The sequence below is a fragment of the Myxocyprinus asiaticus genome, chromosome 19 (assembly GCF_019703515.2).
Source record: "Myxocyprinus asiaticus isolate MX2 ecotype Aquarium Trade chromosome 19, UBuf_Myxa_2, whole genome shotgun sequence".
In the NCBI taxonomy this organism is placed as follows: Eukaryota; Metazoa; Chordata; class Actinopteri; order Cypriniformes; family Catostomidae; genus Myxocyprinus; species Myxocyprinus asiaticus.
In genome coordinates this window covers 22,661,945-22,687,426 of record NC_059362.1, presented here as the reverse complement: position 1 = coordinate 22,687,426, position 25,482 = coordinate 22,661,945, and the positions used below count along the sequence as shown (strand labels likewise).

The 25,482-nt window shown below is 38.1% G+C and overlaps 1 protein-coding gene across 6 annotated transcripts in view; it reads right to left on the bottom strand.

Moving 5' to 3' along the window:
- lnx1 (ligand of numb-protein X 1) overlaps positions 1 to 25,482 on the bottom strand; it is a 56,887-nt gene that overhangs the window by 8,044 nt on the left and 23,361 nt on the right. For 3 of the 6 annotated variants that reach the window (XM_051645340.1, XM_051645345.1, XM_051645343.1), the window contains 5 exons: positions 12,721 to 12,974; positions 9,914 to 10,069; positions 4,660 to 4,868; positions 3,361 to 3,750; positions 528 to 662 (listed from right to left, as the gene is read on the bottom strand). In XM_051645340.1, coding sequence (XP_051501300.1) covers positions 528 to 662; positions 3,361 to 3,750; positions 4,660 to 4,868; positions 9,914 to 10,069; positions 12,721 to 12,974 — 1,144 coding nt within the window. The remainder of the gene's footprint in view (positions 1 to 527; positions 663 to 3,360; positions 3,751 to 4,659; positions 4,869 to 9,913; positions 10,070 to 12,720; positions 12,975 to 25,482) is intronic. The other 3 variants (XM_051645341.1, XM_051645344.1, XM_051645342.1) reach the window with 2 other exon arrangements.

Below are 25,482 nucleotides of genomic sequence, written 5' to 3'. Positions count from 1 at the left end.
GGTGCTTATCTCTGGGGAAAGTGTGTGTTAGGCCATGTCTAATTCAAAGGAGTAAAAAACCAGTATGCTTCTACCTCTCAAAATGTGTAAAGAGAATTAACAAGACTAACTGAGAGAATAAAAAATGATAGAGAGAGTGGTGGAGAGATAATGAAGAAGAAAGAAAAAGGAAGGGAGAAAACAGAAATGAATAGCTGTGAATTAGAGTTTTGTTAGAGCAGGAGTTGTTAGCACAGATATTGAGCAGAAGAAAATTCAGTTAAGAAGGCGTACTGAAATCCACCCTGCCACGGCTGGGTTTTCTCCTGCTGGGTTTTCTTACGTTAATAGGTTTGGAGATGACTGTCTCAGTGGAGTGTGTGAGTGTGTGTGTCAGCTGGCTGATTGCTCAAGTCTTTGATGTAGAAGTAATAGGCTTTCAGATATATTTTTTCCCCAACAAAAGAATCTTTAGTAAAGTGGTGTAGAGGAATGGGAAATAAAGAGAGTGTGCTGCTTATATTTATGCATGTGTGTTTGAAACCTACCAGTAATGATTGCTCAATATCCACAGGCGAGTATGGTGGTGGTCCCTCCATGTTCCACGGCGCCTCCTGTAGGATGTCCGGAGTGGGTATGTGAGTCTGACGGGACACAATGAAGTGGACTCGGTCCTCACTTGCCTACAGAATACATTGCATGTACCATTAGAGTCCATATTTTTTAAGCTGAAATTAGTAATTTACACATTAAAATGTATATATTTATATATACCCATTTAAAATGTACAGATTTTAGGGCATCCTTGCACTAAAAAAGGCTAGAAGCAGCACAACAAATAGAAGAGAATGCAGGTTTCTTGAGACTGGTTTTTAAACAGCTTATGTTCTTTTGAGACACAGAATCTGAAAACTGTGGCACTCCAGTGTAAGACATTAAACAAAACAGAGAGATGCAGCGCAATGGTCAAAGTTGTCCATTGCATGTTTACATAGGAAAACAATTGAAAAAGCGCAGACGGAAATTATACTAAAATACTGATGACTCATCCTGCACTACACATCCAATCCAATGCTCTCTAAAATGAGAATGTCCCTCCCCAAATACTACCTGCAAGTGACAAGTAGCAAGTCATGGTTCATGGCATTGACATAACTAAAGCCTATTGGCTATGTAAAAACAAATGGACGAGCCCTTCAAACCCAACACCCCCCCCCCCCACCCCCACCCGCCCCCCGCGTAATTAGCCGTCTACTGCATAAACCTTTCAAACTCCACCAGAGAGCTACAACAACTTCCCTAAGGAGAGAGCAGCGCAAAAACATTTAAAATTCAAAATAGTTTGTTTATCCCAAGAGACGAGTGTGTGTGTGAGTAATGTCTCATTGCTCTCTGGAAGTCTAGGAACCACAATTACCAGATGTTCTGATGACTGCTAATGCCCTATAGCTCCAATTCAGTGTGATTATGTCTAAGAAGTGTGTACTTATTAAAGGGAAACTAATATATATGGAGATTTGGGAACTGTGTGCTGAAAAAGGGAATGGTCTCTAGTTTTTCTCTTTCAGATTTCTTTTTCTTTTCCTATTCTTTCACATCCATTCCTGTCATTCTATTTGACTGCATCACAGCTTTTTTCTTCATTAACCCTTTCTTCTGACAACACACACACTCACTCACTTTGTGGGCCCATGGACTACAGTGCTCTCTTTGTAGCTGTCATTTAAATGAGTGGGCCTAGCTTTTTATCGCCCTAATTGTACTAATTTAATCAGTTTCCTGCCAGTTATAAATCTATGTCAGAAACTGCTTGCTGCAAACGGCCATCTTGGCTCCTTCGAGACCAGTCTGAACCAGACAGGAAGCAACAGGCTGAATAACAACAGATATATCAGACCAGCAAGACCCACCACAATGATATACATATCAAACCATGCACTTACTGTACTCTCTCACACATGAAACCACAATCAAATAAAGTTTAATGGTATAGTTCACCTACAAAATGAACATTCTGCCATCTTATACTCTTATTCATGTTCTTCTAAGCCCAATTCCAACTTTTTTTTCTTCTGTGGGTAACCTCTAAGGCCCCAGCATACTTCCTAAAGAAACTGAAGAACAAACGGGTGTGACGTCATGAGCTGGTGCAAACTTACCTACATCTGTATGATTGTTCGTGTGCAGACATTTTCCAAGAATATGTCATGCAATTTTTTGTTTATTGAATCTACAAAATCAAACCTACTCAAATACTCTAAGTAGCTATATACTCTGTTGTTTGATATGTTGCTTCACTCATGTGCCCTCTGCAGCTGAAAGCCATTCACACATCTGCCCAAAGTGAGATATCCCATACAAAAATATCTAGAGTTCTGGAAAACTAGCAGCAAACTTGCCACAAATTTTCAGAAAATTTGCCACTCACTATTTTCACATGCAAATGAGCTTATGATTCGCCTCAAATGTTTGCCAGAAATTTGTAGCTCTTCACCGACAGGGGTTAACCTGCATCGAACCTTTTTTTCAAGTTTGCCACAAAGCTCTTTTGCATGTGAAAATGATCTTAGGCAAATTTGTGGCAAGATTTGCAATGATCTATCAAAGTTTTGTATGGGAGCCTCTCTTATCATCATTCTTGTGTCTGTATTCTGACAATTAATGCTCTTTTATGCACTCTTTTATATCTTTGCAGTAGTATCAGTGTCATCATAAATCACAATAATAGTGGGCAACCGGCATATATTATGGTTGCGTATAATTTATTAGAGCATTAGCACCATGAATGCAGAATGTTAACATGACAAATTAAACATTATTTACTGCATATACTATATATTACTTTAAATAATCATTGAGTGGTTATAAACCTTTTACTGATCTCATGTGAATTCTACTCATAGAATGAAGCATGACAGCATTGATAACACATTTTAATGTCACATTAGTTGATGTTTGACGTGGTCTTTTGCATCCTCATTTTTAAATGCTCCTCTAAGCGCCTACCCCAGCGGAGTGGCCGGTGTCTGAATGTTTGCAAACAGTATACCATTGCTCAGCTGGTTCAAACTACTTTTTAGCTCTGAGCAAATAATGAAGAAAACTTCTCCCTGAGTATGCCGGGCCCTTTAGTCACCATTCTCTTTTAATGTATGAATCAAAGATTTAATGAGAGTGAATGGTGACTGAGGCTAACATTCTGCCTAAAATTTTGTGTTTCATGAAAGAAAGAACATGAGGGTAAGTAAATGATGACAGAATTGTAATTTTTGGGTAAAATGTTGCATTAAGAATGAATGACCCGATTGCATTTCAGTTTTATTCAGCGTTCGGTGTGAACTGTTTGATATTATCTTTAACCTCTCCAACAATGCTATTCACCTGAATAAGCAGCGCAGCATGCTCAGGGGCACCATATCTCAGGTCGTGCCCATTGATGGCCAGCACACGGTCATCCACCCTCAGTCTTCCGTCACTGGCAGCTAGCCCACCCTCAAGTAGATGGAAGACGAAGACGCCATGCTCGTCGGGCCTGCGCACCAGCTTGATGCCCAGCTGTTCATCTGGGGCCCTCTTAATGAGGACCACATGTAGGCTGTCATCTCGGATGGTGGCAGGATGGGCAGGGAAGGCCTCGGTGGGGGAGTGGTGGTGGGAACGGTAACGGTGGCGCTGCTCCCGCAGTACAGTCAACCGCAACAGCATGCAGGGCTGCTTTAGAGCTGCCACTGCATAACAATGAGGCACATTACTGATGTCTATACCATTCACCTAAGAGAGAGAGGGGTGGTGGTGGAGACGGGATGAGAAGAGATGAGTGATAGGGAAATAGAGTGAGAGAGAGATGGAGGAAAAGATAAAAAAGTTATTAATTTAAGCAGATACATTTTTGTTTGGCCTTTTTTATTTTAATTTATTTTATTTATTTATTTTTACTTCTAGAGGATAGTAGAAAGAGGACAAGAAATGATGGGAATCCGAAAATGGGAACGTGTTGCAAGTCTGATTCAAACTTGTGTTGCCTATGTTGGCACCACAGCTCAATGTGTTGGAAAATGCACTAATCACTAGGTTATGGCTCTGGCAGTAGATACTTTCTCCAATTTGGAGGTTTGAGCTTTAAGAAAACACACACACACACACACACACACAAACACAACAACAGATGGTAAAACACATGACAACATGTGCTATCATGACCAGGACAATTCACTCCTACTGTACAATGACGTAAAATTAGACCTCACTCTCTCTCTGTCACTCTTTTCTCAGCCTAACACCATGGGTGTGATAGCAGGGAAGCCAGAGGGTTTCCAACAGCAATTTCTCTGATTGGTGGATCTCGCTTAAGAATTATGGGTAGTGTAGTATTTCACCACAAATTCAGCATTTAAACGTGGTGAGTTGTAGTTTACAGTCTTTTTTTTTTTTTTTTTTCCTAGAATCTATCATAATCAATTGTAAAACTTTTAATTATGACCCAGTCTCCAGTAAAAGGAGATCTTCTAACAGGTAAGTGAATCTCATTTCTGATTAGCTCTGGGTGAATTACATTGTCTTTTTAAAATATTTTGTATTTATCACTGCCATATTACAGGCTATTAATTAAAGGCATTTTTTAAAAAAAGCCACATCTATCTAAAATGTCAAGCTATACACATGCCTAACACACAAACACACCTTGAGGATCATATCTCCAGGCAGCAGTCTTCCATCACGAGCAATGACCCCCTCTCTGTAGATGTCCTGAATTAGAATACGAACCAAAGGGGTCTCATTGCCCCCGACAACGCTGATAGCCAGTGGTTCACAAGGATCCACCCTGGTGACCTTAATACTGGTGACCTCTCCATCTGGGATTAGATGATGCAGCTGAGGTAATGCAAATACTAAGAGAGAGAGTGAGAGAAAATCTACGATCAGTATCTATGATCATCATTTTCTGAGTGGGTGGTAAACAGGTCATCTGTCCAGACAAAAACAGAGCCTAACAAACAAAACACAGAGGGCTCATTTCCTACATGTAGCAAAGAAATTACTTGTAAGGATGAAATAAAAGGTCAGACTGGTTTTAATCTGTGCCTGAGGAAATGGCCAACAAACTACTCAAGTATAAATGCAGCCAAAGAGGCAGAGTTATGGAAATGTAATGTTTATAAATGTTTGTACTGTATTTGCTCTGGGTGAGAGAATTGTACTGCACCTGTGCCTCTGCTCCATGTGCTCCTGTGAACTACAGCTGGATTTGCTAACAATCTTTGTGATTTGTCTCTCCTTATCTTTATCTTTCCCTTCTTTCTTCATTACACACACTCTCTCTCTCTCGTATCCCCTGTTCTCCACAATCTGCTGTTTCTCCCTTTCAAAGTCAATATTTTCTCCTTATCTCATCTGATTGCTTGCATGGAGAGAGCATGTGCAGCTCATTTAACAGCAAGCTGGGGGTGTTACATAATGAACACGCATACTAAAAAAAAAAAAGAGTTCTTGCCAACTAAAAAACGTTTAGTGACTGGTTGCATCTAAAATTTCAAGTTGGCTTAATAAAAGTTCTGGTGAATTTCAGTTATTCTATTACACTATTATGTGGGCTCAAATAGACAGGCCTATACATACTTGTATTTCTGCGCCTTTAAACAGATTGTTAAGGTGGAACAGCAATGTTTACATTTAAACATTTGGCAGACTTTTTATTCAAAGCAACATACATTCATGTTATACATTTTATCAGTGTTTGTACATCCTGGGAATCGTACCCATGACCTTGAAGTCTTTAATTGCAGGAACACTGTAGCACTGTAATGTCACCTCCTTCAGTAAAGTCTTGTAAGGGACTCACTGTTCATTTACCTTTGCTAAGGAGTGAATCTGCAAAGAGTTTTGCAACATTATTTTCCTCTTGCACATTCTTATTAGATTCAACATGTCCACCATTGCTTAGCAAAAATTGATTTTTGTGCTGAATTTAAGAAGTTGACTTGGCATAGTAATTCATGAACTGATTATAACCTTAAAGGTGCATTCAGTAATTTGGGGCTAATTTAAAAGGTTTTACACATTAACAAATGAATTGTGTTTTCATTAAGATCTGAAGGGTGTACACTCACATGAGATGAAGACTGTACTCATAATAGTTTTCTATAAAAAGTGTTTTTATTATACATGGTGCGGGTCACCCCCTTCAATGTGTTTCACCATGTTGAAATGACATGACCCATGATGTTTCACTAAACGTTGAAGAAGAGAATCCTCACGCTAATTGGCTGCTGCCTATGTAGATACACTTGGCTATGCTTAGAGCAGTGTTGTTTGGTGATGCGAAGAGTAGGGTTGCCACCCGTCCCGTATTTAAAGATGAAATGATGCGCCCCATATTGAATCAATCAATACGGGACACCATTTGTCCCATATTTTAGCTGGTCAGATGCCGTTACAGTGAAATTGTTCCAGATCGCTAATTTAACATTGATACAAGTTGGAAATTTGACCTACAGTGGGTAACTGACCATCTTAAAAGTCTACACATTGTTCAAAAACGTGCTAATACTGTAGAGGGTGTGGAAAGGGACCATCTGAAAAGTCCACACATTGTGCTAAAACTGGATTTTTTTCTATATAAATGTTTCGAAAAGATGTACAAAATTACACAGATCAAACCATGTGTGAATACAATCACTGAGTCATAAAGACAAGAAGTACAGGTGAAGGAAAAATATAAATAAAAATGATAAAAAAAAACTTCTAAACCAACCAAAATGTGTAGATAAATAAGATAAAAAATACATATATTTTGGGTCAGGAAAATTCTCATTTTCGCATAAGAAAGGATATACAATTTTTATTGTATATCCTTCAGATTTATACGCTTCAAATCTGTGTAGATGGCAATTTTCACAGCGCAATTCCTGATCTTGCGGGATGGTTCTGAGTGCTATATAGCAGAGGATGCAGCAGGTCACCGCGAGTTGGCACTGTGCCACAAATGTACAGCATCATTCCATTACTGTGATCCTGACACCTGAACTTTTTCATGTCAAAAGTTAGCTAGACTACCAGTGCTGGGTGTAATCTGATTACAAAGTAATCTTAAAAGTAAACTAATCATTAATGTGATTAATTTCTGATGAAGTAATTTGATTACAACTTTAGAGAAGTAATTAGAAATCTATAATGGATCACTTTTTTTAAATAACTTACCCAACACTGTAGACTACACAGCGTATATGGATATATGCCAGGTTATATCACTCATCTTCATCATTTGATAATTATTTGATGAATTACTACAGCCATGATCGATAGAAAATGTACACAAATATTTCTTTTAAAGTAAAATTTAATTTACTGCCTGCTTTCCTCAGGCAGTAAAAGTGTGTAAAGTTTTGTGAATAAAGCTATTTCATTGCACCTGCTTAAACTAGACTGTGGGTGGTTAGTAAATAAGAAGCAAGTTTTTGTGCTTAAATACCACACACAAAAGTGGTGCAAGTGTTTAGTGAATTTGCCCCATTATCTTATTTTTTTAGGTTATTGTGGCAGCGGGGGCGTGGTCAAGCATCTCTCCGGAGAGAGAGAAAGCGGTAAGGGCACTTACACCTGAGCTAGATTATGTCTAACACCTGTCTCCAATTACAGTGAGCACGGGGAGAGCGGCATAAAAGAGCCACACCACCAGCAGAGGAGCGAGAGAGAGCCTGGGTCTCCAGAGTTATGTTTGTGAAGCTAAGAGTTTATTATAGTTAAGTTGCAGAGATTGTTATTCTAACACGGAAGAAGTTATTATTGTAAAGTTGAGAGAAGTGTGGCCATTAATAAACCTAACCTGTGAGTAGAGCAACCTGCCTCCCGCCTCCTCCTTTCCACGGAACATCCACAGTTAAATAAAAAAGAAACTGAAACCTCCTTCCCTAAAATACTTTTTCATTCAGCAAGCATTCCTCTCACTCCCTTTTCTTCATCTCTGAGTTCCTCTGTCCAGTCCCTCTGTCCCAACACACAGCTTCATTTCCTCTCTGTCTTTTTTCTCTCTCTGTCAAGTCTCTTCAGGCTCCATCTGCATTATTAAAGGACCATATGCTACTGTGGCACTAAGCAGACCCAATCCAGACTGTCACCTTCTGACAAGCTCCCTTTCTCCTTTATTATACACGGATATTGTTTTAGCATGTTTTTGACTAATAATAGATGTCAGGACATTCAAAGTCTATTCCCAGAGGCAGAGAACATGCTTTGATTTTGTATTTTGTGCAATATAACACTACCAGTGTGATTTTTTAAAACTATTTATGAGCCATTTTAGGTCTGTATGCTCGTAAATTACAAGAAGATTAGGGATGCACCGATCCGATACCTGGATCGGTATCGGCTCCGATATTGAAGCTTTTAGACGGATCGGGTATTGGTCTGACGAGCCCGATCCAAATCCGATACTGTGTGTTAGTTATGTTCGTTACTGTCAAGCTCCAAAAATGACATAAAAGAACCATAAAAACACCATTAAAGCAGTTAATATGACTCGTGCATTTTATTCAAAGCCACTTGAAGACGTGCGATAGCTCTGTGAATCACAAAAGGCTGTTTAATAAGTAAATATATAGTATGCACAGTGCCAGCGCATCAGTGAATGGTGCTGCTCTGTTGACACAGACTCATGCACAGGCTGGTGATGCACTCGTGGCCATTTTTTGCCTTCACAGCGGTGCGCAATATTTGAGCGCTACTCAAGAACAGTGTCTCAGATGTAGATGCTCAATAGTTCGGTTCACTTATAATATGCATTTAGAATGGTGCCGGAGGTGCATTTTACCAGAATTTGAATAAGAAGTGAATTAAACTACTGTGAACTTGCCTACAAACAGACACTTACAGGACTTCCTGGAGAGTTTAGAATGTCAAAATAAAAGCGTGAGGGTTTAAAAAGTGCACGATTTAAATATATTACTGTTGTATTTAAAATTAAAATTAAAAGTCAATAATAATAATATTAATAACCATTTATTATTATTTATTATTATTATTATTATTATTATTATTATTATTGTCATTATTAGTATTTGTTTACAATTTATAACAATATTTAAGTTGAATGGGTTCCAAGAAATAAATGTGTGAATGAAAAGTGGACTGATGTCTTACAACTAAATTGAACAAAAAAGAGATCTGAATCCTTTAAAGTCCAGATGCAAGTTAAAACATAAAAAAAAAAAAAAAAAAAAAAAAAAGGCACAAAAAAACTGGTTTCTTTTCTACTGAAGACTTGAAGACTGGAATTACTGTTAATTTTGCTGCTACATTATCCAGTATACTAGTTAATAATAAAGTGTTTCTTAATAAGCTATACATTTATATTGAAATAATGTGTAGTTAGAGGTTTGAGTTTCTTTACATATTAAAGAGTACTCCCAATTAGTTCCACACTAATGTAAAGTTATTCTAAACTGATTATGCAAAAAACCCAAAACAACAACACTGGTATCGGCTTGGGATCGGTGTCAGCCGATACTGAGATTTCCGATATTGGAATTGGATCAGAAGAGAAAAAGTGGTATTGGTGCATCCCTAAATAAGATATCATGAGCCTGTATTTGATGTTGCTTTTTAACAGCCCAATAACACGTTATAATCATTTGTTTATTATCTATAATCATGCCTACTAAAATACATTTGCATTTATACTGTACTTACAGTTATCCAAGTTTCAGTATACTTTACATGTTTTATCAGAATGTGTTTTCCCTGGGAACAGAACCCACAACCTAGCCATTGCTGGCACCATGCTGCTCTTACAGTTGAGTTACATTTACAGTAAATATCTATAAAATACAATGTCATGCCATTTCTACAATGGAAAAAAGGTACACAAGCAGCATTTACATTAATGTTTTACATTTATTCATTTAGCAGACTCTTAGATGTTTGCTAAACACACACTCACCCTCTGGTGGTATGTTGGCATTTCTGAGGTTGTCTCTTTCCTCTGTGGTCTCATTAGCCACTGCTGTCCCACTCTTGGTCCTCCTCAGGACACTAAATGCTCGATTCAAGCGGCGGAAAGAGCGACTGCGCACCGATGTTCGGTCAAAGTTACGATCTGTGAGTGAAAGAAAGAGAGCGATGAAGGAACTGAGAGAGAAAGGAGTGGAGGCACACTTCTCTGCCTAAACATGTCTGGACATGTCCCTCAACAGCCAATCAGGTTTCTAAACACACACTGTTCAGCCAGTCACAATATATTAGCCAATCAAATTGTCCTCTTTATTTTAGTGGTTGCTGTTGAGCATCAAAATATATTGCACCTGCAGCCAAGTGATGAACCTGAGAAATAAGCAACACCTGCTGGTGTCACAGGCAGCTGTGCTGTACTGTGGACACTGCAGTAAGATCAAAACTTCTTTAACCTATGCTCTTTCCTTTAGGTCAGACCTGAATCAGCATAGAACAGTGCAGGACACTTTTTTCTGCATATCTGTGCAACTTCAAATATTGCAGAATAAAGTTTAAGACAACTAAAATGGAACCAGAAAATGTACTATAAGTGGTGCTTGCACATGCAAAACTTGCAGCCACAATGCTCGGGCGTGGGCGGGGCCACATCAATGCACGGGCTTACCAGGGCTTAAGCCCTGGGGCCCATGGCTGCAGGGGGGCCCACAACTCACGGGCCCATTCGCAGGATCTGCACCCCTTTCTCCCCCGGCGGCATTCACGGGAGGAGCGCATTTAAACACGTTTAGCGGGAGAGGTGATATAAACATGGAGACAGTGCTCAACAGTGAAATCTATACGTGTAGCGTATCGTCATAGAGCAACACCGTTATGATATCACATCCGAGATACTACATTGTAAAGAAGTACATGAAAAAAAATGCTGTTTTGGTGTCTGTACTTTTATGATTAGATTTAGGTTTTAGGGTTAGGTTTAAGGTCTGGGTTAGGGCAGAGAGAGTTAAACTGAGACAGATCACTTGTATTACAATGAATGTGAGAAACTGGGACACTATAAATGGTGGGTGTAGAAAAGGTAGTCCTGCCTTACAGGTAAAAGCAAGTCACCTTTCTGATAGAGACATCACCTGTCAGTTTACTTTACCCAAGAACGCACATGCACATTAGCTGGACCAGCATGAACATTTTTGTTTTTTTGCGTTACCTGAGCTAAAAAAGCACAATTCATGATACCGTTGTTGTCAGATTTTACTGCTGAGTTGAAATATGTTATGTAATAGTACTCTAGATTAACCATTTTGGAGATTTCAGTCTTTTCCCATTCAATTAGATAGGTGATGTACTTGTATGCCGCTTGTATGCCGTAGTTCCCAAGGTGGCCATCAAATGGACTCACTTGCCTTGAAAGGTACTTTGATTAGCATTATGATAATATGCATGTAATTACTACTCAAATGTTGCTAAAAAACAGATGTGTGTGCCTTTCACCTCACATCCAAGTGAAAGAACTCTGTTTTGGTCTCAGCACTGTTATGGTTAGGGTTAAGGTAAGGAGTGTATTAATGTATTTACTACTCAAATGATGCTGAAAATAGGATGCACTGTGCCTTTCACCTCACATTTATTCAAAGACTTAAGTGCTTGCGTTTGTGCAGTGCGTCAAAAACTGTAGTTCCAGCTCTGGCCACTGAAAGGGGCAGTTAAGATATTTTGGCAGAAAAAAAACAAAAAACATTTCAAATCCTGTCACCAATTTTTCGTGAGATCATTCTGCCTCAATAAGCCATACGATTTGAGGTATCATTCCTAGAAAACCTATATGTTGAAGTTTAATACATTAGTCAATCAATAAAAGTGATGCTTGCCTAAATGTTATGCGTTGTTTTGCCCTCTTTAACATGACAATACATCTTTTTCTGTATGTATCTCGCTCTCTCTATCTCTGATGAACAAAGCTCTGACAGTAGCATTGCCTGGGCTGGAGGCAGACAGCTTGTTCAGCGGCAGTGTCATACTGTTTCTAGTCCCAAAGCCAGAAATGCTTGTGCAGCTGCATTTATTGTCCCCATTCTCCAGGCTTCAAGTTTAGAGGGGACATAAGACAATGAAACACATCTGAACTACTTTGTGGAGGTCAGGAACAGGCCTCATAAAGTATTCATAAAGCATATTTGAACTTTCTCTCTCTCTCTCTCTCTCTCTCTCTCTCTCTCTCACTGCAGTGCCAATTGAGTGTCTCATCTGAGATTTTCAGACAAGCAATTTGAATTGATTTTTTGCATAAATGACATAAATGGTGCACAGATGGTGACTCTGCACAACTGACATTTATCTGATTAATTGTTCCAGTAGTATGAGAATGAGAAAGATTGATAATTAATTAAAGTGCATATGTGTGTGTGTGTGTGTGTGTGTGTGTGTGTGTGTGTGAAAGTATACATGTGAGTGGGTTTACTTAGCTATATTTATTGGGTAAAATTGTAAAATTTGCTAAATCTGACAAAACCTTTGGAGAAATCCTTAAAGGTAAAATGATTCAGAAATAAAGAAATAATGTTATTTTATACTAAAAATGCTAAAGGTTTTCCTTTAGGGGTAGTTTTAATTGTCATGATTATAATTAGCTTTACTTTAAAACAATGAAATCTATCATACTATGTCCTTATTAAGATACTGGGTCCTCATTTGCTAAGTAAACGTGTGTGCATATTTTTTTTTTTTATTACCATAGCACTTTAATTCTAGCTTACAAAACACACAAATACACCCAATCACATACACAATATGCACACTCACACTCACTCTTCCTTGAACCACTGCGTGCTGCCAGGCTGGTGGTGCTTCCCGATTGGCTGTTGTCTTCCACACTGGGCTCATAGGCTGGGTTAACCAGACCTGGCTCATCTGATAGGAGGGCGATGGCAGAGGAGGGACAGCCCTCCCCGGGCAGTGCTGCCACTGAGAGCTCTGAGGTGCTGTCTGTGCAATCTTCCTCTTGAGAGCGCCGCTTTCTCTCAGCGGAGAGGCCATAGTGTGATGCTCCTTTACACCTGTGAGAGTGCACACACACATACCAACAACTACGTCAGCAAGATACGTGACTATATAATGAATGTGTCATTATCTGCGTGCCAATTAGGAAAGCAAAGTCAAGTAGAGGAGACTGAACAATCACATTGATAGAAGAGTGTATTTGGACTGAGGCCCTGTTGTCTTTTCATTCAGAATTGCATCTGCTGCTACTTCTCTGTGCATGTGTTGTGGTGCTGATATATTATGCTGCATTGTCACAGAGGAGACCAGATTTGAAAGCCAACAAACAAACACATTTCACCCCAGGAAGCATGGAAATCAAACATAAAAGACAAGAATATAAAACAGCTCAACTTTGAAATGAGATACCTTGCTTTACAAAACCTTGCCTTAATCATGCACTAAATCTATCTCTTTATGACCTTACTGCACTCATACATACACGCATACACAGGCAGGAGCTAGTGTAGATTAAATACAGTATGAATACAACCAGAAATAGGTTGGTAGCTTATATTTGTACTCAAGAGCATTCCTCAAATGCCACTATGTGCACACAAAGAGACATATTGACAAACCAATAAACCATCAGTTCATGATAAGTCCCACACGAGCAAACCCTCATACAAGGTCACAGATGCAATCTCCATTTTTGAATGTCTGAGCTCTAGAAACATAGCGGTACACAGTACATCAGTAATGAAAGTGGTCATTTGGTTCCAAGAAAAGTTAAACTCAGTTTAAATGATTCTAATCTGAATTATACTACCATTACAGCAGCTATTACAGCAAAGATGTCTCTGAGGGACAGCTGTGAAAAGATAAATCAATGGATGGACAAAAATATTTACAACACCAGATATATGCCATGCCTTTGGGACCTGGTTTAAAATAAAGCATTTTGTCTCAGTATTCATGCCTGTCTACACCCTTACAAACCATATCAGGGAGACAGAAAGAGAGCTTCAGTTTGACAGCGGCCGTATATCTCACTTACTACTGACCACTGACTGGAGTGTCTCAGGTGTGTAAACTCAATAACCGCCCTAGAGGAACAAGGGCAACCTACACTCTAGTTCTGTTACAGGGCTGGTGACAGACATAAAATTCTGTTGGGAACCAGTCATTTTCATTAACGAAAACTAAAACTAAATGAAAACATTTTCATTAGCTTAAATAAACATAGAAACTAAGATGGTAGCTGAAAATAAATTAAAATACTTTTTCATAACTCCAAATAAAATGTAACTCAACTAACTAAAATTAAATTTAAAATGACATCGAATTAATTTTAGTTTTAGATACAAAACAGTATATTATACAGTTTAAAACATTTACAGTCCACCTTCATTAGACAGGAAAATACAACTAGATAGCGGTAACACAAGACCGTAGTTGGTTGGTGGTATGGATGGATGGAAGGTTTAGTTGGCTGGTGGTATGGATGGATGGAAGGATTTGTTATATGGCGGGATGGATGGATGGAAGGATGAATGTACAGTATGGATGGATGGATGGTTAGTTGATTGAATAAATGGATAGATGGACTAGTTGGTTGGTGGGATAGATGGATGGTTAGTTGATTGGATGAATGGAAAGATTGACTGATTAGTTGGTTCGTGGGGTAGATGGATGGTTGTTTGGTGGGATGGATGTACAGTATGGATGGATAGATTGTTAGTTGACAGACAGACAGACAGACAGACAGACAGATAGATAGATAGATAGATAGATAGATAGATAGATTTGTTTTTTCTTTTTTGTAAATTACAGGCACTCTTGGCCTTAATTACAGTACCTGATAGGGAAACATCATCCCCTTAACCAGCTGACACAGGACAGTGATGGCACACTTTAAGATGCATCTTTCCCCCTTGATTCTTGTCTGCAAGTCTGAAATGCTTACACAAAGTCTTGAGAAAGAGCCTCCTATGTGGTTTATATTCAATTACATTTTATTTTTAGTTTGCTTTATTTTTTTGCACTACAGGTTTTTGTTTTCCTTTATTTCCTGATGCATCTGGGTTCATCCATGGCAGCTGTTCAAACTCTTCTAAATCTATTTTGCTAGTGAAACAAGTTCACTCATTCCTCCAGAGTACAAACTGTCAAGAACTCAGCTGAAATACTCTTTGTATTTCTTGTTTTTAGGTATTTTTCAATATTCAAATTCCGTTATTTGAATTTAGAACCTAAGCTTGCTGTACTTGTTGTGCTTAAATGCAGTAAGTTGGTAGAGTTGAGGTGGCATCTGTTTGGACTGGTCCCCCCACAAGCTGTGCTAACAGCATAGAACTGAATTATGCAGTAGTGTCACCAATCTCCAGCAGAGGACCAAAGAGAAAACACACTGAAACAAAGTCATAAAAATGAGAGAAGAGTTCTATGAATCATTATAGAAAATATTATACAAACAAGATACAAATCCTCACTGGATTCTGAATGCTGTATTATAATATTTGTGTTAAATGGATAGTTCACACAAAAATGAAAATTCTGTCATTGTTTACTCTCCTTCATGTTGTTCCAAAACTGCATGACCCTTTTTCTACACTGTAAAAAAAAAAAAAAAAAAAAAATCCTGTTAAATTTAAAGTAAAAAAAACTGGCAGCTGTGGTTGCCAGAAATTCACCGTAAAAAATACAGTAACCACGCTTCAGGCTTTATGGGATGTAATTTTGATGCCTGTATATTTTATGGTGCATTAAAATTTATATTATTAAATGATGTACACTTAATACTTTAACCTTCTGAAACTGTTAAAATCTGCTTTTTACTTTATAATGTATTGTTACTCACTGTAGTAATTACAGAAAGGCACATGATAACATGAAGTTCATCAATAGTGGCCTTTCCAAGAGCAGTGACCAATAAACATGAAGAGACGGTGCTCAGTGTCACTCACACAAACACTAAACACCATCAGGGTAACACATGTGAAATTAAAATAATGCAATAAACATTAACTAAACTACATCAGATATAACATAGAACACCCCAAAGTACATAACTGATATTAAAAATAAGAAGAAACATAACTATTCCCATAAAATACAATGAAATGTGAGGGAATTCTGGGAACGCCTGATAATTTTAACAATAATTTACCATAAAAAGTACATGCACTCTCTTGTTCAACATAATATACATTTGTATTTTTATTTTTATATTATTATTTTTTTTTATTATTATACAGTAAAATCATACTTTTTACATCCCCAAATTTATTAATTATTTTACAACACTTTAAAGTAAAATTGCATGTATTGTCTTTTTAAATACAGTTGTGCACAAACATTTGCATACCCTTGGAGAATTGGTAATATATGTACCATTTTTAAAGAAAACATGAGTGAGCAGGCAAAACACATTTCTTTTATTTCTTATGGGATTCATATTCAACTGTAGGTTATAACAGAATGGCACAATCATAAAACAAATCATGGCTGATTTGACCCCTGTTCAAAAGTCTGCATACCCTTAGTTCTTAATACTGTGTATTGCCCCCTTTAGCATCAATGACAGCGTGCAGTCTTTTGTGATAGTTGTCTATGAGGCCCCAAATTCTTGCAGGTGGTATAGCTGCCCAATCATCTTGGCAAAATGCCTCCAGGTCATGCAAAGTCTTTGGTTGTCTTGCATGAACTGCACGTTTGAGATCTCCTCAGAGTGGCTCGATGATATTAAAGTCAGGAGACTGTGATGGCCACTCCAGAACCTTCACCTTTTTCTGCTGTAACCACTGGAGGGTCAACTTGGCCTTGTGCTTAGGGTCATTGTCGTGCTGGAAAGTCCAAGAGCGTCCCATGCGCAGCTTTCGTGCAGAAAAATGCAAATTGTCTGCCAGTATTTTCTGATAACATGCTGTATTCATCTTGCAATCAATTTTCACAAGATTCCCCGTGCCTTTAGAGCTCACACACCCCCAAAACATCAGTGAGCCACCACCATGCTTCATAGTGGGGATGGTATTCTTTTCACTGTATGCCTTGTTGACCCCTCTCCAAATATAGCACTTATGGTTGTGACCATAAAGCTCTATTTTGGTCTCGTCACTCCAAATTACGGTGTGCCAGAAGCTGTGAGGCGTGTCAAGGTGTTGTCGGGCATATTGTAACCAGGCTTTTTTGTGGCATTGGCACATTAAAGGCTTCTTTCTGGCAACTCGACCATGCAGCTCATTTTTATTCAAGTATCGTCATATTGTGCTCCTTGAAACAACCACACCATCTTTTTCCAGAGCAGCCTGTATTTCTCCTGAGGTTACCTGTGGGTTTTTCTTTGTATCCCGAACAATTCTTCTGGCAGTTGCGGCTGAAATCTTTCTTGGTCTACCTGACCTTGGCTTGGTATCAAGAGATCCCCAAATTTTCCACTTCTTAATAAGTGATTGAACAGTACTGACTGGCATTTTCAAGGCTTTGGATATCTTTTTATATCCTTTTCCATCTTTATAAAGTTCCATTACCTTGTTACGCAGGTCTTTTGACAGTTCTTTTCTGCTCCCCATGGCTCAGTATCTAGCCTGCTCAGTGCATCCACGTGAGAGCTAACAAACTCACTGACTATTTATACACAGACACTAACTGCAATTTAAAAAGCCACAGGTGTGGGAAATTAACCTTTAATTGCCATTTAAACCTCTGTGTATCACCTTGTGTGTCTGTAACAAGGCCAAACATTCAAGGGTATGTCAACTTTTGATCAGGGCCATTTGGGTGATTCAAATATCAGTCATATTTTCAAAATCAATGTCAAAATTTCACAATTTCTGCCAGGGTATTCAAACTTTTGAGCACAACTGTATATTATAATTTTTTACCATATATTTTAAGGTAACTACCTGTTAACCAATTAATGTTTTTAACTGTAGCATTTTTACAGTCTTTTACTGTTAAAATTACAGACATTTTTTACAGTGTATCAGAATGTCCAAGATCTCCTAATTTCTATACAACAAAAGTGAAATGTGATCATGAATATACCTTGTCCCTTTTTACTTTTATTGTATGGCAAAGAGCAGCTTGGACATTCTAATAGATAATGTGTCATATGGGTTTGAAACAACATGAGGGTGAGTAAATAATGACAGAATTTTCATTTTTGGGTGAACTATCACAACAACAGTGCTGTGCAGTGTGTATATATGTGTAGAGAGAAAGAGTGAGACACAATGGTCTTGTCTGTTACTTCGTTAAGGGGCTTAGGCCGATGTTAATTAAAATAGGTAGAGATAAAGTAGCAATCTGTGGTTTAAAGCCATAAGTCATGTCTTTGTCTTCCTGACAGTGCTGCCATCACACTCTGAATCTGAAACCACACATACAACATCCAGCCGCTATAACAGCAATGCAGAGGTTTTTGTTTAATCAAACCATCCTGTTATATGAATGTTGGCATGTGTCATTCACCTTGCTCCCAATTTCCTCTTTCATTTTCTTTCACTCGTTCTCTCTCTCACACATATACACAGCCATATGGACAGTCAACATGGCACACAGCAACACACAGTGAGAGATTAACAACTCTCATGCACTTTTCCATCCCTCTCTCCCCATGTTTCTATCCTTCTTTCACTTATACACTTCCCTTTGTCTTTCAATCTTTTCTGGACTTGACTCCTACTCTTAACTTCTTCCTCTATGCACCCACTTCCCTTCTCTGTTGTCCAACATTCAGTTTCTGCCATCTATCTGCCATTCTTTCTGTTAATTATTTTTCTTCCTCACTGAATCATAACTTTTCCTCCATTGCATCTCTATGATACCCTCTTTTTATCTAAAATAAGCATGATGCCCATTCAAGCTGTTGCCAAGTGGATTTTGAAAGCAACCTTTATTAAAAATGATTTGTAAAATGTAATAATAGTTTATTGTAAAAAAAATTGAAACTTGTATTATTTTTTCTCTTTGGAACATAAAATGAGTACACTAATAAAAATGTAAAAGCATGTCTTATCTATACAACAAAAATAGTTGGCGATCACTGGCTGACAAATTCAGTTGTAATTTTGCTTGGTATATATAAAAAGAAAAAAACAATAATTTCTGTCAGTGAAGATGTAAGCCACTGCCCAGCTAGACCTCATAATGACCCGAGAAAAATAATATTTTGCTCCAATCTTATAAAATAATGTAATTCATCTCTAGAATATTCCACTGGCTACTTACAGGTGTCACACACACACACTAAATCCAGTACACTAGAGGTCTTCACGGGTCCAAAAATTTGTGCCCGAACTCAAAGAGACCCGCAAATGTACTACCCGAACCGGACTCCTCTATTATTTGAAAGCTTGGACCCGTACCCATGCAGAACTGAGAAATGCCAGACCCGGACCCAGCTATTATTTTAAAGCTGGGACCCGGACCTGGCCAGGAGACACAGACCCGTTCTACACCAATTTCACAGCTGATTGCTATTAACAAGTTAATTTACAAGTTATGAAAACAAAAATGTGTGTCTTACTAATGTAACATTTGTAGCCTTCTCCCCTGTGCCTGGCCATGATGCAAGTTGGTAAAATACATCCAGGTTTTCTGTGATTGCTCTCTTGCTGATTGGAACAGCATAGCTAATCCACTCATTATTTCAGCTTCAAAAGTCCACTTGTTGTCACATGACAGATGACAAATGCAACTTGTTTAGAATCAGCTTTGCAGTTTTTTTTATCTCACATAAGTTAACTTCGACTGTTTGCCCTTTTAAACTATAATAACGATTGCTCGTTCACTGCCATGGCTGCTAACTTTAGCATTGCTAATTTGCTATTGTGTACCTTAACTCCACTCTGCCTCTGACGTCCATCATCATCAGTGAGGTCTGATCCCGGCAGACTGTATAAAACGTGGATCTGAACCCGTTTGGTACCGTCTCGGGTCCTCGGGTTAGGGTGGACCAGTGAAGACCTGTACAGTACACATCTTCAACTACAGACATGAAAACACAATGATCTACATCCAACTCATCAAAACCAGATCGAAGTTCCAATCCTCTTTTGAGTGAATGGATTATCTTGAACCAATCCAAATAACAGCTCTAAAACTGGGATGTACTAGTCTTAGATACACATGCACGCATACAAACATATTTCCATCAGAACAAGAAGCAGACACAATTGCTGAACTGCAGATCTGCACATATTTAGTGAGACATTTATAAACTTATGTTTGTGCATGTGTAACACATCACGTGTCAATCGCATTTCCAGACTAGTAATGTTGCAGAGGGCTGACTATGTTTTAACTGATATACTCACACTGGTTGTGTTTGGCTTTCCTGTTCAACAGTCAGTCTTTTCTGTCAATGAGATTTCTCTCATCCATCACACAGTCACAGTGACAGACACACATGGTGACATAACACTGGGTGGTTGACACTTAAGCATGAAACTTTGAGAAAAAAAAAAAAAAAGAAAAAAAAAATTTAAAGTACATAGATCTTTTGTCCATACATATGACACAAATACAAACACTGGATTTCCATCTAAATGCTTAGCATTTTTTAAGCGCATTTCTACAAAATTTGACAATAAAAACAAACAAAAACTTTGTGCATCCGCCTTGTCATGATGGAGCAGCTGAATGACCGTCTTGCTTCGGGAAGAGTTTTATTTTCAGGATTGGATCAATTGTAGCTTGTTTTATTAAATGCTGCCAGGAGACACTGCAGAATAATTGTAATATCTGATATAATGAAATCTGAAATGGAAAGAAGGATATAGCTGCAGGCAGAGCTCCAAAAAGGGACGGGAGCTCCAAACCACCAGCAAAGATATAGGGAGCCCCAAACTTAACTCTTTCCCGTACCTTAACCGTGTGTGAAAATGACGCCCCCTTTTGGAGTTGGTGCAACCACCTTTTGGATTAACCTGACCTGTTCTGTAGTAATCCCGCCCTCTTTTGGAGATTCCGCCACCATTTAAAGATCTTAGGCCTGCAGCTTTACCTATTTGGAAATGGATGTGATTCCCATACACTACCAGCCTCCGCATACCTGGGAGCACCCGCACTCATAACTGTTCTGGCAGATTGTGAAGACCCATTTTAACAACCAGCTGTGGGTTAAAAACTTCCAAATGTCAAGGGCTATGTTTAAAGAAATGTGGGCCAAGATCCGCCCTTTCCAAGTAGGTATATTTGCCAGCTGGAGATCTCCAAATGGTGGCGGAATCTCCAAAAGAGGGCATGGTTACTGTAAAAGGGGTTGCACAAACTCCAAAAGGGGGTGTCACTTACACTCACGGTTAAGGTACGGGAAAGGGTTAGGTTAGGGGCTACCTATATCTTTGCTGGCAGTTTGGAGCTCTGCCTGCAGCCATAACCTTCTCGACCTTTCGTTGGCCAGTCTCAAGTATCAAGTTATTGCACGCTCATAACACGTGCACAAATGGTCAAAACACGTCATCGTTTTACAAATAAACTGTTTCCATCACCTTAATGTGCATTTTAATTAATGCGAAACTCCACATCCTCTAGCACATACAATTTTTAAGCGTGAGTTCATTCGCATAACAAGCGTTTTCATTCAGGATTTCTTATGCGCAATTTCAAAATGCGCATATAAATAGTTGGATAGAAACCCAGCTAGTGTCTAGTCTAAACTAAACTATTGTGACAGATAATTTATTACATTTTTTATTTTATATATATATATATATATATATATATATATATATATATATATATATATATATATATATATATATATATATATATATATATAATGTCTAATAATTATGGGTCATTGACAAATAAGGTTGTCCAAGGTGTTATAAATAAGAAATCTTTAAATAATCTAGTTAAGAACACTTGTGTCAAGTTCTCAGAAATGTAATCTTTGTGTCCAATTTGGTTTCATACATTTCTAAAAAAAACTATAAACAAAAATATTTAAAACTTTCAAATTGTCATGTGGTGTAATCATCAAGTAAAAAGTATAATAATACTTTCTTTGCACCTCGAATACCTGAGTATAAACTTTTTCAAATTTTTCAAAATATTAATTTTGACTCAAAAATATAACGTTTTCTCAGGGTTACACCACATGATTGAATAAAATGTGCCTTTTCATAAAAATATAAAAATAAATATCAGATGTTTTATGCGAAACTCTGAAAATTGAAAAAATATTTCCTTGTACTGTTCTCTTGGTCATTTTTGAAAGTGCGCGAAACTTTTGAAAACTTCCATTACCTTCAGTGGCTTAAGTTTCAAGTGAACGCTAGGAAGGACCAATCAAACTCCAATATACCTGTCTGCCAGTATTTTCAGAAAAACCAGTGTCTTTTCGCTGTGGAGCGAGAACTGGTGCACTCAAGGTTGTCAGATTGTGTGACTAAAGCGTCACCCTGCAAGCATATATCCAAACTGTACAAGGGTCAGGATCTGATTGAGGGATTTAACCTATAGAAATCTGGCAACCTTATACATGTTGAAATCTAATTCTGACTGGAAAATCGCTGTTATTTAAAGTCTGTTATTTATCAAATGTAGAAAAGTTAATATTTTACTTGCATGATTAGTTCTAAGTTATACATGACACAATTAATCTAAAGGGGATGGTAAGGGGGGAAGGTAGTTTTACAAGGAGGTGGCTTTTTCCTATTTCTTGCAACAAGGGGGGTGCCATCCCCTTGCATCCCCTCTCAGCTCCAGCCCTGCATCTATGCAAAACACTCTGGATACCTTAAAAAGCATGCCTTGTCAGATACTCGAATCCAGTGCTTCTCAAACATTTTAGGCCAAGAACCACCTTCGATCAAATCAGAACATTCAAGTACCACCTAGTCACCACCAGTGTTTACTCAAATATATTTTCAGCATTCGGCAGATATGCATTTTTAACGTAGTCTAAAGGATTGTGAGCAACATACACAATGCCATATTTGATTAATATCAATATTCTTGTAGTTTACACAATCAGTAAGAGTGTGTTTCTAAAATCAAACATACAATATTAACATTTAGAAGTTTTGCAATCCAGTTCAAACAAACTACTATATATAGGTCCTATTTAGAAATTTGGAGCTTAGGCATTGCTAGACCCTGTTTTTCATCATAGTGCTAGCTATGCAGGTGCAGCTAGCATCACCCTTAAAAATATGTGATAATGTGCATGTGATCTATGAAAACAGCGGCTGCAGTAAGCTGTCTGAGGTTCATTTTACTCTGAATGATGCCCTTACCAGTCGTTAACTTTAAAACTTGTCAAACTAAGTATTTTCCTTCCCTCTAGTTATAGGCGGACTCGGTCATAGGTGACATAGCGGCAATGTTCTCACATAGCGCTGACTTGCGCACAATTTCTATGTCCCTCATCCGAGCAATCTTCCATTGAAATCAAAAACAAAATACAGCCAAATACAACCCAGTGTTTTTGAGTCAAAAGCACTATTTAAGATCATAGACTTTATGGAAGTCTAAGAATGTGTAAAATAAACGGAATGATACCTTGCCTCATTCGCATCAGTACTAGCTGTTCTGTTTTCTGCATGGGAATAATATTGTGGTGTGCGCAGAGACATCAGAGCAGCCGCGCGCCACGAGAACTTTAGGCCCTACATCCTGTGCTGCCGATGTAAACAAAAAGAAAACAAAGAAAAAGGTGGGCTATCTTAAAGATATATTACAATTGTAACACTAATGTAATACAGTAGAATTAAAACATGGAAAACATTTGAATAAAATGTATATATATATATATATATATATATATATATATATATATATATATATATATATATATATATATATATATATTTTAATGTAAATATCCTGGGTCATGCTGCGTACCACCTGAGGGCACTCCGCGTACCACAGTTTGAGAACCACTGCTCTAATCCTTTCATACTTATTCACGTCTGTTATATTTTAAGGGAAGCAGAGGTATCAGAAAAATGTGTAGTACTCCTTCCCTTCCCCCTTGGTTTCCTCCACAGCTTGCCTGCTAATCCAGACCCAAGAAGCAGGATAATCAGAGCTCAGTGTTCGACTAACACATACAAACACGCCACAAAGGAGAGGAGGACAGAAATGCCATCATCAAAGCTAATTGTTGGAGCCCGGATAAGGAGCAAGAGAGATACTAAATCATGCCATCAATGCATGCAATCAGCGCTCTTTTAAGTAGCTACACCACACACACACAAACTCGCACACTGCAGCAGTTACAGAGGTAGAGGTTTTTCCAGGCAGAGAGTTTTGTTGTCTGACAGACAGCATTGCAACGCAATGCTGCACCAGCACAAAATCCTTTCCAGACAAAACTAAAGCACATTCAGTTCCGACTGACTTCTGAAATCTCAGACTGCGGGATATTGCGTGTGTCCCTGCACCCAGCTTGCATTTGACATAGTGGATGTGATAGATGAAGTGTATACTGCAATACATAGCGAAAGCTATCCATTAGCATTCTCACTTATCCCAATGGTAGTTGCTCAGCTGCCGCATGGGAAAGTGAAGGTATTGGGTCTGTCTGATCTCTAATTACTCTGGCATGCTTAACTTGAGAGCCATGCTCACACACACACACACACACACACACACACACACACACACACACACACACACACACACACACACACACATTAATACAGTTTAATCAGTCTTTGTGAGATTTATCAAAGGAGGTGTCTTCCCTTCTTATCTTTACTTAATCTGTTGATGGGCCTGAAGATCAGAGCATCAGTACAGTGAAAGGAAGATACGGCTGGATTAAGAAAAGTAATAATCTCAGGACGCAAAATACTGGAAGGAGGAGGGAGAAGGAGACACAAATCTTTTTCTTGGGATCTTTTGGAGTGGTGAAGAAATCTTGTCAAGTAATTCATGGTCTGGGGGATTACACACTCATGGAAACTCTCGAGACCAGAGGAGGGGAGAGACAGGGAGACGATTTTTAAATCCCCTCGAATGTCTCAAAGTACACAACCTGTTTTTTTCCTATTACCCTTTTGTGAACTCTGTGGTCTTTGACCCTCTGACAATTAAACCTGTCTCTAAAGCCTCACTCATAGTCTACATTACAGTGTAATTCAAATTAATGTGTAATGTGTGTCCGTTTTTGTCACTCTTTTTCCCATTTTGTTTCCTGACTTCTTTCTTAAAATTTTCTTTAATACTACTTATTATAATACATCAAATGAATATATAGGTAGTTTTACTATAGTAATATAGTAGTAACCATGTTGTTTTTTTTATTTTTATTTTTTATTTTTTTATGTAAACCACATATTTAATGCAATTAACAATGGTGTTACTACAGTAATATGGTGTTTATATAGTAACTATGTTTTATTTTGTGGTAACTATGATTTTACTACAAAATGACATAGTGATACCATGGTTACTGTAGTAAAACCATTGTTAATTTTTGTAAAGGAAGGTTAGGGTTAGGTTTAGGGGTTGGTGTAGTGTGTTTGTGGGACTCTTAATAAACACATTAAACATGCTGCAGTGATGCCCTTAAACTGTTAGTGCTTAATTAGGGGTGCAAATAGAATCTGCCACTATTTCCACTGGGGT